The sequence below is a fragment of the Salvelinus alpinus genome, chromosome 5, assembly GCF_045679555.1.
Source record: "Salvelinus alpinus chromosome 5, SLU_Salpinus.1, whole genome shotgun sequence".
Taxonomy (NCBI): Eukaryota; Metazoa; Chordata; class Actinopteri; order Salmoniformes; family Salmonidae; genus Salvelinus; species Salvelinus alpinus.
In genome coordinates this window covers 61,361,931-61,377,299 of record NC_092090.1, presented here as the reverse complement: position 1 = coordinate 61,377,299, position 15,369 = coordinate 61,361,931, and the positions used below count along the sequence as shown (strand labels likewise).

The 15,369-nt window shown below is 42.4% G+C and overlaps 1 protein-coding gene across 1 annotated transcript; it reads left to right on the top strand.

Annotated features, from left to right (window-relative positions):
* Positions 1-305: 305 nt before the first annotated feature.
* Positions 306-2,476, top strand: LOC139576426 (5-hydroxytryptamine receptor 1A-alpha-like). The gene has a single exon (XM_071402545.1). The coding sequence runs from the start codon at positions 712-714 to the stop codon at positions 1,993-1,995; it is 1,284 nt and encodes a 427-aa protein (XP_071258646.1). The 5' UTR covers positions 306-711; the 3' UTR covers positions 1,996-2,476.
* Positions 2,477-15,369: the final 12,893 nt, after the last annotated feature.

The following is a 15,369-nucleotide window of genomic DNA, read 5'->3' as shown; positions in this document are numbered from 1 at the left end:
TCTGTCTTATTTTTCTTTTGTTGTCATCTGTTGAAGAGAATTACTCCCCCTCTATCCAATGTCCGATGAGATTAAACGCATTTTCAGTTTGGATTCAATAAAAAAATGTAAAAATCAATCGACAAAAACCAAGTTACTTGTAATGCAGAAAAAGTTACTCGTAATGCAGAAAACGGCTTTCGTTTCTTGCATAATTTGATTAGGCTACAGAGGTAGATAAGAATCGATAGGCTATGAGAAAATGTTCAAAAAGAAGATACAAAAGTCGAAAATGAAACAGAAGAGGAAGGAAACCAGGGGAGAAGCTCTGCTTTTTATCTGTCGTCTGCTACCACCGAAACGACACACTGCCAGGGAGAGAAGGGCAACAAAACTCCGCGGCGACCTCATGGCAGTCTGACGTACACCTACCGCTGCTGGTATAAATGAATTCACGGCGTCACCAGGCGCAGATGATTTGAAGGACCAGTGAGCGCCCCAGCCGTCAACACACACATGCAGACACACACACACACACACACTCACACACACACAGCAATCTGCGTCATGCGTCGCCGGAACGAAGGAACAGGCACGGGAACTCCGATGGACCCCGTTAGTACCCACACCGGCTCCAGCACGAGGGACTGACCGAGCCTCCAGATTCCCCGCTTTGGCTCCCCTGTCCTATCCTACCGGGCGCGCCGTGTGTGTCTCGGACCCTGAAGAACTATGGATTTTATCAATAACGGCAGTGAAAATAACAATAATACGACCACAGCCTTCCCCGACGTTGTGGATGTCATTCCAGAGTGGGGTGACAATGACAAAGAAAAGGGGTCTAGAAGTGTTCCCGAGGTGGAGCTGAGTTACCAGGTGATCACCTCTCTGCTGCTCGGCGCGCTCATCCTCTGTTCCATATTCGGCAACGCGTGCGTTGTCGCGGCCATCGCGCTGGAGAGGTCGCTCCAGAACGTGGCCAACTATCTGATCGGCTCGTTAGCCGTCACGGACCTCATGGTATCAGTTCTGGTACTACCCATGGCGGCCCTCTACCAAGTCCTGAACAAATGGACTCTGGGACAGGAGATATGTGATATGTTCATCTCTCTGGACGTGTTGTGCTGCACGTCGTCCATTTTGCATCTGTGCGCAATTGCCCTGGACAGGTACTGGGCTATCACAGACCCCATAGACTATGTGAACAAACGGACACCCAGGCGAGCGGTGCTGCTGATCAGCGTGACTTGGCTGATTGGGTTCTCAATCTCCATCCCGCCCATGTTAGGCTGGAGGAAAGCCGAGGACAGGGCGAACCCGGACGCCTGCACCATCAGCCAGGACCCGGGCTACACCATCTACTCCACGTTCGGAGCTTTTTACATCCCGCTTATCCTCATGCTGGTCCTCTACGGGCGGATATTCAAGGCAGCCAGGTTCCAGGTTTGGAAAACTGTGAAGAAATCGGAAAAGGCAAAAGTGTCGGACAAGTGCTTGGCCGTGTCGCCGGCTATTTTCCACAAGAAGATCAACGTAGAGGCGGGGGGCAAGAACTGGAAACACAGTGTGGAACCTACATCCAAGTCCTCGTGCGTAAACGGCGCGGTGAACCACGGGGAGAACTGCGAGTCGTTGGAGATCATAGAAGTTACCAACAATTCTAAGAACCACCTGCCTCTCCCCAACACTCCACAGTCCTCACAAGAGGTTGAGAACAGGAACGAAAAGAACGCTGAGGCTAAGAGGAAAATAGCTCTGGCCAGGGAGCGGAAAACGGTAAAGACGCTCGGTATCATCATGGGCACTTTTATTTTCTGCTGGCTCCCGTTTTTCATCGTGGCGCTGGTCTTGCCTTTCTGTGCGGATAGCTGTTACATGCCAGAGTGGCTGGGTGCCGTCATCAACTGGCTGGGCTATTCGAACTCTCTCCTAAACCCGATCATTTATGCCTACTTTAACAAAGACATCCAAAGTGCTTTCAAAAAAATTATAAAATGCAAATTCCATAGACAGTGAGCCGTTCATTAGTAAAGTGTTTACGTTTACTTAATTCCAATGATGGAGTTTATGAAACGCACAAAAGCAACGTGTTATTTTCAGGGACTGTCTCTAGCCTACGGTGTGAATTAGAAACAGAATATCCTATGGGTTATATACAGTGAGACGTGGAGAGAGACATGCAGTATATTTGTAGGCCTATTATGCTGTGTACGCTGCTCCTGTGTAGCATATTCGATGTTGTAGATATCTGCAAGGCATCGTTGTATTCCCATGCAAGACGTGTTATTCAAATACAATTCACAGAATTCATGCATTCCATTCACGTGACCTGGTCTCAGAGCATTTCGTATTATTCTGTACGTAAATCCGAGACACTATATTTAGTATGATATGTTACGTTTCGTATGGTATGTATCCACGAGACACGAAGGTTTCCGTCCTACATCATAACAGCTTTGTAGCACTGAAACAATAAAAAACTATCGAAATACTACAACTTCTGCGTGTAATGTCCACTCTTTAAGCACAAACATAGAGGGAAGCTTTCAATGACAGTTGAAAAAGAAATCAAAGAAAGACAATTCATACATGAGATTAAATTATTTGAATATAATCTGTTATTCTGGAATTCAGGTGATTTATTTTCAAGCACGGCCAATTACGCAGAGACAGCCAATTAGGCAATAGGCAATTTTTTTAGGCAATGTCGAATGAAGCTTAGCTCTAATACGGACACGGACAGTTAACGCATAAGTATATATGAGACAAATTTAAGAATATAGCTGACTGAATATGAAATGATTTTCAGAGGTGTGAGATATTGATGTTATTGGGTGAGATACCTATGTATGGATGTTGCATTGATCTGCAAAGTAAATGGGTATTGAGCTAAACAGTTGCAACAGTTACATCTTCTATCAACTCCATCTTTTGCAAAATGAGATGTGCAATTTTCAAAAACCGAAACAGCCATTACAGTTCAGATAATGTTAAAAGGATGGGATCTTTCTCTCGCTCGCACGCACGCACGCACGCACGCACGCACGCACGCACGCACACACACACACACACACACACACACACACACACACACACACACACACACACACACACACACACACACACACACACACACACACACACTGATTACAGAGGTAGGCAGGGGCTTGTGCCATTGGAATGGGTGCAGAGCTAGCTATAAAGGTAACATTAACTTGAGACACCTTGAATTGCATTACAATAACAATTCTAACCACATACATAATGCAGAACATTGATTCTAACCATACATTTAAATGCATTATGTAAATCAGAACGTTTCAAATAAATATGTAACAGATCCTAAAATTACTCCGAAATGCATTGCTTTCGAATCCCAAACTCTCTACGGCACCTAAGATGAACACATCAGAAAAAGACAAACAGTGGAATAGGTTACACATTATTTTACAGAACCATCACTGACTCCCAGGCAACACAGCTGTTTGGCCTATCCTCATAGCAATAAAGCTAGCAGCTGTAGTCATAATGTGGGTGGAGGTAGTAGACTGGAAGAGCATGGAGCATGTCTATTCTCCCCCTTACATTAACCATAAGGAAAATATACACCTGACCTCAGGGCAGTGAAGTAACTTTAAAGGTCCAATGCAGCTGTTTTTATCTCAATATCAAATCGCTTCTGGGTAACAATCAAATACGTTCCTGTGATTGTTTTTTTAGTAAAAATTGTCAAAAAGAACCAAAGCTTCTTTCTCAAGCGATCATTTAGCTAGGACTGTCTGGGAGTGGTCTGAGTAGGGAGGGGAAAACTGAAAACTAGCTGCTATTGAAACTGGAACTCTCTTTCTTATTGGTCTATTTACTTACCGCCTGGTAACGTCACCAGGCAGGCAAAACTCCATTCCACCAAAACAGGCTGAACATTTCAGCCAGTCTTTTCAAACAGCTCTTACATTAAAATGGCATTATCATAATTTTCACAATTTCACAGTATTATTCCATCTTCATAGTGTAGAAATATATATCTATATATATGGAATATATATATATAAAACACAGGAAAATCAAGCTGTTGACTGCACTGGGCATTTAACCTAACTTTGGGGCTATGTGTGTTAATCCTGTTGTTGCCACCAGGGTTTAAACTACTCTGAGGGGGTTCCCTGTACAAGTGTAGTCTTTTCAGCTAACGGTCCACTCCTTGCCACTCCTGTCATTAGCTTCTTAAAAAAAATAGCTGTGTAAATTTTGATTCTAGCCTTGAAAATACAGTGTTTCAACATCATGTCTAGACGATAAAAGGCTACTCTGATCACTCGTGCTTGGCTGCCAAACGTATAGTAGTGCCCCATAGGCCTAATATTTAAACTGAGGAAATGTGATCATTATTTTAGCGATCCACGTTAGACGTCCCTCCTAATGAAAAGAGCCCCCCAATCCTGCTGATGGACAGCTCACGTCACTTGATATGTGTTTATGGATGAGAAAGTGAACATGCAATTTCCAAATAGGAGCTTAGTGGGGAATCAGGGATTCCCTGCTTTGCGATCTATTGCCTACCTCAACAGCCAGGATTTCATTAAATAGGCCTACCCGCTGGACACACCACGTCGTTTCAACGTGGAAACATGGTTAATATTTGGTTGAGATGTTGATCAAAGAGATTTCAACCTTTATTCACCCACTCAAAAAGACAGCCAGGAGTTTGTTGAATTCCCATTGTGTTATCACTATGCGTTCAACCATAGTCCGAGTCGATATTCATGTAATAAAATTGAATTCCCCTCGACCACGCCAACAAATGTGGGAAAACAAACATTCTTTCCCATTGATCCCCAGTGTAAAAGAGGCAACTTTGTAGTTGATTTTAAGTTCTACAGAAATAACTAAACATGCCGAAAAGCTGTTGTAACCAGGTCAAAAATTTGGTTTGGAATGCTCCCACGTAGGGAAATAGAGCCCTTGGTTTTGAGTTAAAAAAACATAATGTATGGATTATTTTGACTATAACAAATACTCAGATGAAACATATTGTGCTATTTATCACAGGCTACTTTGTGTCGAAGTTTAACAAGGACTCTCTCCTCCTCACCAGTGTCATGATCAAAGATATGATCAAGAGCCGCATACAGTTTGGTCATTGTGCTGCCACAGAATGAATTGTAAGCAAGGCCTCAAAAAAGATTTATATACCAGAGCTGCGAGAAAAGTTCTATATATTATTGAAACAATGTTGCGATTGTTTGTGAGAATGCCAACAGGTGTGGTTCCAGTGGGGGAAAGATTCTATTGGGGAAAGGTTCCTGTGGGGGTTGCCATGGAAGTCAAGAAGTGGAGTGAAGTGTGTGTGTGTGTGTGTGTGTGTGTGTGTGTGTGTGTGTGTGTGTGTGTGTGTGTGTGTGTGTGTGTGTGTGTGTGTGTGTGTGTGTGTGCTCAAACACACATACATGTAGGGGTCTTGGAGAGGAAGAGTGTCCATCTGATGAATGGACATGCGCCTAAACTCAATTTTATACACTAATTGCAGTCTCACCCATTCATTTCTAATGACCGGTCAAAATGACCGGGAGCACCACAGGTGTACAAAAGTTAAATAAAACAACCAAAATGTTATGAAAATCATCAAAATGTATTTTGTGTGTTCATCTGCCCTGTGTGCACAAAGTCATGGAATCTTATCACAATCAGATTAAATTAACTACATTTTTTCAGAGAGAAAACCTGTAAATCGGTCCAATCGACCGGAACACAGTAGGAGGGTTAATGTTCAGGTTGGTAGGTAGCTAGCACTCACTCACGTGGCTGCTAGCACTGTCATGAAAAGGGGTATGAGGGAAGAGGGAAGGAATACAATATTACGTTTGTAGTGAGAACGCTCTGGAGGAGGCAATATTAAAAGATAATCTTTAAACGTTGCCCTTTTCTTAAATGTAGTTTTGTAATTTACTAAAACAACCAGAAAACAAGAAAATTTCACTTAATAAAGGTAACGTTTTTGCTGTGAACCAATGTGGTAACCGAGGTAACCACAGGTTGTTTTCCCCACAGGCGGGCAGGGACGTGAAGTTCTGTAATACCGACTGGGAGTATCCAAAAGCCCATTAATCATTGATATGTTGGATTCACATCTCCATCTCAACCAAAAATCAAAGTTGAAAGAATATGACTAAATCAAATCAAATTTGATTTAAAGTGCATTTAAAGGTTGATTTGATTTAGTCTTATTTGTTAACTTAGATTTTTGGTTGAGATGGAGACATGAATTCAACATATCAATTATTAATTTGTTGTCAAACTGGAATTAAAGCCAGTTTAAGTCAGTGGCACAGATGGAACCCTCCCAACAGAAGATATATGTCCTTCAAATGTTGATATTTGATTTAGTTGACAACCAAACACAATTAAATATCCAGTTTGTCTACAAATGAATAATTGATATGTGGTATTCATGTCTCCATCTCAACCAAAAAGTTAAAGAATAGGACTAAATCTAATTTATGTATAAAATCTGCGCATTTTCCCACTAATGGTGTGTTTCCACCAAATTGACTTGTTGTGGATAACATCAGTGCGTGATGACCTACTGCACATTAAGTCCTAATATAACGAGTAAAAATTTAAAGTTCAATGTGTTTATATCACATTTTCAACTCTACCGATGGTTTATCACAAAAACTGTTGAGTTAAATAGCAAATATGCCTACTTTTTAATATTTTTTATTTTTTAATTTCACCTTTATTTAACCAGGTAAGCTAGTTGAGAACAAGTTCTCATTTACAACTGCGACCTGGCCAAGATAAAGCAAAGCAGTGCGACACAAACAACAACACAGAGTTACACATGGAATAAACAATCGTACAGTCAATAACACAATGGAAAAAGAAAGAAAGTCTATATACAGTGTGTGCAAATGGCGTGAGGAGGTAAGGCAAGTAAGGGAAATATAAGTCTCCAGCTTCAGCGATTTTTGCAATTCGTTCCAGTCATTGGCAGCAGAGAACTGAAAGGAAAGGCGGCCAAAGTAGGTGTTGGCTTTGGGGATGACCAGTGAGATATACCTGCTGGAGTGCGTGCTACGGGTGGGTGTTGTTATCGTGACCAGTGAGCTGAGATAAGGCGGAGCTTTACGTAGCATAGACTTATAGATGACCTGGAGCCAGTGGGTCTGGCGACGAATATGTAGTGAGGGCCAGCCGACTAGAGTATACAGGTCGCAGTGGAGGGTGGTATATGGGGCTTTGGTGACAAAACGGATGGCACTGTGATAGACTGCATCCAGTTTGCTGAGTAGAATATTGGAAGCTATTTTGTAAATGACATCGCCGAAGTCGAGGATCGGTAGGATAGTCAGTCTTACGAGGGTATGTTTGGCGGCGTGAGTGAAGGAGGCTTTGTTGCGAAATAGGAAGCCGATTCTAGATTTAATTTTGGATTGGAGATGTTTAATATGAGTCTGGAAGGAGAGTTTGCAGTCTAACCAGACACCTAGGTATTTGTAGTTGTCCACATATTCTATGTCAGAACCGTCCAGAGTAGTGATGCTAGCCGGGCGGGTGGGTGCAGGCAGCGAACGGTTGAAAAGCATGCATTTGGTTTTACTAGCCTTTAAAAGCAGTTGGAGGCCACGGAAGGAGTGTTGTATGGCATTGAAGCTCATTTGGAGGTTAGTTAACACAGTGTCCAAAGAAGGGCCAGATGTATACAGAATGGTGTCGTCTGCGTAGAGGTGAATCAGGGAATCACCCACAGCAAGAGCGACATCATTGATATATACAAAGAAAAGAGTCGGACCGAGAATTGAACCCTCTGGTACCCCCATAGAGACTGCCAGAGGTCCGGACAACAGGCCCTCTGATTTGACACACTGAACTCTGTCTGAGAAGTAGTTGGTGAACCAGGCGAGTCAGTCATTTGAGAAACCAAGGCTGTTGAGTCTGCCAATAAGAATACGGTGATTGACAAAGTCGAAAGCCTTGGCCAGGTCGATGAAGACGGCTGCACAGTACTGTCTTTTATCGATGGCGGTTATGATATCGTTTAGTACCTTGAGCGTGGCTGAGGTGCACCCGTGACCAGCTCGGAAACCGGATTGCAGAGCGGAGAAGGTACGGTGGGATTCTAAATGGTCAGTGATCTGTTTATTAACTTGGCTTTCGAAGACTTTAGAAAGGCAGGGCAGGATGGATATAGGTCTATAACAGTTTGGGTCTAGAGTGTCACCCCCTTTGAAGAGGGGGATGACCGTGGCACGTGCGCTCTAGCCAACAGCTCGCAGATACTGTGTGGGTAGGCTGTGCTGGTAGGCTAGTACACATGTTGAGATTTATTATGGATAAGAGCGAGAATATTTGTATTCGTAAAACAGCAGTCAAGCTTCGATCCTCATGTCACCTGAATAAGACCCGTGATATTTCTCAGAAAGGAGTATCAAGATCTCTGTGCGCTTTCACCACCCTGTGAAGTTCATCATAAATTATTTAATCTGAAGCTTAATAAACGGCATTATTTCCAGAGTTGTAGTGGGAGGACCACCCACCATATCATCATGTAACTAAGTTTACTTCGATATGATGGTTATTATATTGAACAAAAATATAAATGCAACATGTAAAAATTCTGAATATTTTACTGAGTTACAGTTCATATAAGGAAATCAGTCAATTGAAATAAATTCATTAGGCCCAAATCTATGTATTTCACATGACTGGGAATACAGATATGCACCATGGGGCACTCTGTTCACAACGTTGACATCAGCAAACCGTTCGCCCACACAACGCCATACACGTGGTCTGCGGTTGTGAGGCCGGTTGGACATACTGCCAAATTCTCTAAAATGACGTTGGAGGTGGCTTATGGTAGAGAAACGAATATTCAATTCTCTGTAAACAGCTCGGGTAGACATTCCTGCAGTCAGCATGCCAATTGCACTCTCCCTCAAAACTTGATACATCTGTGGCATTCTGTTGTGTGAGAAAACTGCACATTTTAGAGTGGCCTTTTATTGTCCCACAACACAAGGTGCACCTGTTTAATCAGCTTCTTGATATGCCACACCTGTCAGGTGGATGGATTATCTTGGCAAAGGAGAAATGCTCAATAACAGGGATGTTAACAAATGTGTGCACAAAATGTGAGAGAAATAAGTATGTATAGAACATTTCTAGGATCTTTTATTTCAGCTCATGAAACATGGGACCAACACTTTTACATGTTGCGTTTATATTTTTGTTCAGTGTATATCAACATTTGCGCATAATGTAGATTCCACTGCCATTTCTTGCATAATACATTTTATAGACACAAAAAGATCCAACCATGTCAGCATATATAATTTTACTGAAACTGTTTCCAACACAGCTGTCGTGAATTATTTTGGGCCAGTATGACATTTTTTTGCATACAAACTGTGGATGGCAACATGGTTTATGTTGAAAATTGGTTAAAATGATGACATAATCCTGTGGTTGAAATTTCACCCTCAAAACAGTTTACGTTGATTACTTTTTTCAAATCCAATGTATTTTCCACGTAGATTCCTCGTCGCAATATGTTGACAAATTACATTTGAACAATGGTTGATTCAACCAGTTTGTGCCCAGTGGGTAGGCACAATGCTTTTTTTATGGTACATTTAATTAAACTGACTCATTAACTGATGTTTACTCATTTACTGATGTTCTTAAACTTAAATTCATTGGCACAAAACGTGTATCAGACAAAAATATTTATTTGGCTCTGGCTTGCATAGCACACACAGGTGGTGGTTGCCTAAATTCACTGTAGTACGCTAGGCCTAATATACAGTCTAGGCTAGCATATGAATTTGTATTTGTATTTATTATGGATCACTATTAGCTGCTGCCAAAGCAGCTGCTACTCTTCCTGGGGTCCAGCAAAATGAAGGCAGTTTATTACAATTTTAAAAACATTACAATACATTCACAGATTTCACAACACACTGTGTGCCCTCAGGCCCCTACTCCACCACTACCACATATCTACAGTACTAAATCCATGTGTATTGTTAGGTTCTAATTGTCAGAGTAAATAGCTCACGGACACTAGAGCAGCTTACCCACGTTTAATTCTTCCCAAAGGGTCGATACAGCTGGATTCAGACAAACAACATGTCACACAAGCACTGATATTTAACCCATTCTCCTAGGCTGAGTCTCCTCCTCCACAACTGAACAGCCAATGCATCTCTGTTGCTAGGCAGAACCTTAGTATTATCTGTTCTTCCTCACTTCATCTAGCCTGACCTCTACCCCAAAGTTCTCACTCCTCCCCAACTCAAGGCTGTCATGGTTATTGATACCAGACTGTGTCTCTTCTCCTCCCAGAGGATCCCCGATGGCTAACAATAACATATCCTGACATCATGTAAACGTTATACATTACCCTCTCGCCCTCAGTGACATTGTTAGGTTCTATGATCTCCACCCGTGTCTCCCCTACACATTCCAAAGCCATCTAACTCCCACAGATGACCATTAACTTCCGATGTAAAAACCAGTCTCGTTCACGGTTGGACACTATCCTTATGAGCATAACAATGTTCTAAGTTTCAAACAGTATGTATAGTGCGTATGTTATCGTGTGGGTGTGCATGTTTCTGTGCCAATGTTTGTGTTGCTTCACAGTCCCCGCTGTTCCATAAGGTGTTTTTTTAATCTGTTTTTTAAATCTAATTTTACTGCTTGCGTCAGTTACTTGATGTGGAATAGAGCTCCATGTAGTCATGGCTCTATGTAGTATTGTGTGCCTCCCATAGTCTGTTCTGGACTTGGGGACTGTGAAGAGACCTCTGGTGGCATGTGTTGTGGGGTATGCATGGGTGTCCGAGCTGTGGGCCAGTAGTTTAGACAGACAGCTCGGTGCATTCAACATGTCAATACCTCATAACTACAAGCCGTGATGAAGTCAATCTCTCCTCCACTTTCAGCCAGGAGAGATTGACATGCATATTGTTAATATTAGCCCTCTGTGTACATCCGAGGGCCAGCCGTGCTGCCCTGTTCTGAGCCAATTCCAATTTTCCTAAGTCCTGTTTTTGGCAGCTGACCACACTACTGAACAGTAGTCAAGGTGCAACAAAGCTAGGGCCTGTAGGACCTGCCTTGTTGATAGTGTTGTTAAGAAGGCAGAGCATCGCTTTATTATAGACAGACTTCTCCCCGTCTTAGCTACTACTGCATCCATATGTTTTGACCATGTCAGTTTACAATCTACTCCAAGCAGTTTAGTCATCTCAACTTGCTCAACTTCCACATGATTTATTACAAGATTTAGTTGAGGTTTAGGGTTTAGTGAGTGTTTTGTTCCAAATACAATATTTTTAGTTTTAGAAATATTTAGGACTAACTTATTCCTTGCCACCCACTCTGAAACTAACTGCAGCTCTTTGTTGAGTGTTGCAGTGAATTACAAGCCCAGCCTATGAATTAACTTCTAACTTATACATCTTTGTCTTCACTGTTCCTTTCTTGCACAATTCATGCATCTCCCCTGGCATCTCCACCGGCCTCTCTTCCATCCTCTCTCTATTCTTCTTATAGCTCTTGAACCAGTAGCCTAGCCCAATGTGTGTCCCAGAAGTAGCAATATAGTTTGGTCACTTATTTTGAGCAATTAAATATCTACAGTGCCATCGGAAAGTATTCAGACCCCTTGACCTTTTCCACATTTAGTTAGGTTACAACCTTATTCTAAAATTGATTTAATAGATTTTCTCCCCTCACCAATCTACACACAATACCCCATAATGACAAAGCAAAAACAGGTTTTCACTAAGTACTTTGTTGAAGCACCTTTGGCAGCGATTACAGCCTCAAGTCTTCTTGGGTAATGGCGCTACAAGCTACAAGCTTGGCACACCTGTATTTGGGGAGTTTCTCCCAATCTTCTCTGCAGATCCTTGGATGGGGAGCGTTGCTGCACAGCTATTTTCAGGTCTCTCCAGAGATGTTCGATCAGGTTTATGTCCGGGCTCTGGCTGGGCCACTCAAGGACATTCCACAGAGGAACTCTAGAGCTTTGTCAAAGTGACCATCGGGTCCTTGGTCACCTCCCTAATCAAGGCCCTTCCCCCCCAATTTCTCAGTTTGGCCGGGCGGCCAGCTCTAGGAAGGAACTTAGTGGTTCCAAACTTCTTCCATTTAAGAATGATGGAGGCCATTGTGTTCTTGGGGACCTTCAATGCTGCAGAAATGTTTTGGTACCCTTCCCCAGACCTGTGCCTTGACACAATCTTGGAGCTCTACAGACAATTCCTTCGACCTCATGGCTTGGTTTTTGTTCTTCTTATGTCTTTCAAGGGCACAGCTGTGTGGAGATATGAAGTGAACAGAATGTTACGTTTGGCGGAGCAGGTGAACCCAAGTGCAGACTCAGACGAGGAGACAGGGACAAAGTAACTCAGGTATTTATTGAAAATCGGGGGGAGATGGGGTGCAGGTTAGGGGAAGCTCAGGCGGGTAGCTAGGAACCAGGAACTGAGGCTGAGACAAGGGGAGCAGGGGCATGGTAAGCAGGTCCGGAGCGGAATCCAAGGAAGCAGTAGAGCGGGGGTCCAGGGCAGGGAAGCAGGACTGACGAGACAAGGAACTGGAGACAGGGACCAGAGTCAGAGCGGACAGAACTGTAGTGGGGCGGCAGGGTAGCCTAGTGGTTAGAGCGTTGGACTAGTAACTGAAAGGTTACAAGTTCAAATCCCCGAGCTGACAAGGTACAAATCTGTCGTTCTGCCCCTGAACAGGCAGTTAACCCACTGTTCCTAGGCCGTCATTGAAAATAAGAATTTGTTCTTAACTGACTTGCCTAGTTAAATAAAGGTAAAATAAAAGTGGAGAGAAAAGCAGTGTCAGGCTAGGGATGCACAGCCACAAAGGATAACAAGATCTATGCAGGAACACCTCAGCATTTTCTGTATCATTGGGCTCTCAACGAATCATCTTCGAGTGGGTCGTTGACCAGCTCCATTATTGCAATAATTCATCGATATCAAATAAAGATGGATTGTTTGAAGAAATGACAAAGTATCTCTCACTTGATTAGAATTTCCACGACAACACAATGCCATGTCAAAAGTGGAATTACTTTTTTTTTTAGATTTTTACACATTAATTAAAAATGGAAAGCTGAAATGTCTTGTTTTGTTATGGCAAGCTTTAAAAAGTTCAGGAGTACACTTTTGCTTAACAAGTCACATAAGTTGTATGGACTCACTCTGTGTGCAATAATAGTGTTTAACATGATTTTTTACTACCTTTACTACACGTTTTTACTTCTGAACTTATTTAGGCTTGCAATAACAAAGAGGTTAAATACTTATTGACTCAAGACATTTCGGCTTTTCATTTTGAATTCATTTGTAAAAATGTCTAAAAACATAATTCACTTTGTGTGTAGGCCAGTGACACAAAATCAACATTTTCTAAGTGTTGTAACACAACAAAATGTGGAAAAAGTCAAGGGGTGTGAATCCTTTCTGAAGGCACTGTATATGCCAAGCACATACGGACATCTTCACATGTTCAGGGCAACATCTATGAATACGGATAATAGTGAAATACTTTTTTTTTCAGTTGTTCACTACAATATTCCTCTCTCAAAAGACAATTTCAAAACAGAGGAAAGGTAAAGAAAGGACTTGTCAAGATCTTGTGTAAGCAATAAAGCCTAACAGACACTTCACGGTCAAAGCACAGACATATCTCACAAGGTGTAGAAAGTCACACAAAAAAAACATTATTCACCAAAGTACTTGACCTCCACTTTACAAATCCGTGGGATCTCGTTCTGCCACATGTATTTCAAACCTCTGGCAAAAGACGCCAATCAATCATTTTTAGTTCAAAGACCAGACTCTCTCTTTGTTGGTTGCCTTTTCACTTCCTTGGAGGATCATGTCATTCCCTTTTGAAGGCAAACTTTGAAAGGGGAAAATATTTGAGCAGCGGGGTGGGAAGAAGGTGGCATCATACAAAACAGTGGCTCTGTGACACGAGAAAAATCAAAACCACTTGAAACAAAACTCCTCTGAACCCACCTGAGGCAAAGTGATTATTTAGCAGTGAGTCTTCTGAGTGTTGAAAGAAGATAGAGAGGGAAGATAAAGGAGAGGAGAGGAAGGGAGATTGGCAGGCAGAGAGGGCGACGATTGCTGGATGCAAAAGGCAAGTGGGCGGATGCTCTCTTCACATGGGGCATGTTTAGTTGAGTGTGTGTGTGTGTGTGTGTGTGTGTGTGTGTGTGTGTGTGTGTGTGTGTGTGTGTGTGTGTGTGTGTGTGTGTGTGTGTGTGTGTGTGTGTGTGTGTGTGTGTGTGTGTGTGTGTGTGTGTGTGTGTGTGTGTGTGTGTGTGTGTGCGTGTGTACTCAGGACATTAGGCACTCAAACAATGATGAGTCAATAAAGCTCTACACCTGACACACACACACACACACACACACACACACACACACACACACACACACACACACACACACACACACACACACACACACACACACACACACACACACACACACACACACACACACACACACACACACACACACACACACACACACCTCTCTTTCTTTCCACCGACTCTGATTTCCAGCACAATGAACTGTTCACATGCGGTATTCAATATCAAGGCAAATAAATAGAAAATCCAGAATATAATATTTAAAAGAGCACACAATCAATACTAGGTCAGATGAAATAAAAACACACAAGAAATAAAAACACACGAGAATGTACATCTGCACTATATACACTATATACCAAACATTAGGAACACCTTCCTAATATTGAATTGCATTCACCTGTATTCACCAGGTCAGTCTGGCATGGAAAGTGTTCTTAATGTTTTGTATACTCAGTGGTGTACAAGGTCAGTGCAGTAGCATATCAATGTGCAGGTTATACTGGCGGTAGTTAAGGTAGACATGTACTTGTAAACAGGGGTAAATGTGATTGGGCAGCAGGATAAAAAATAATAAATTGTAGCAGCAGCGTATATGGTGAATGTGTGTGTGTGCATGTGTGATTGTGTGTGTGTGTATCAGTATCACTGAGACTGAGAAATAATTAAGCAGTTTTTCAACCGCTCACTCACATCAACTCGCATGCATGCAGACACACTTACACAATCTTACACACCTACTACACACACACACACACACACACACACACACACACACACACACACACACACACACACACACACACACACACACACACACACACACACACACACACACACACACACACACACACACACACACACACACACACACACTTGAAAGGGGTTAGATGTTGGTGTGATGAAAGTGATATATGGCTAGACAACTGAACAGACAGTGAAGGGAGAAATGAGGCAGGACATTTCCGTAAGAG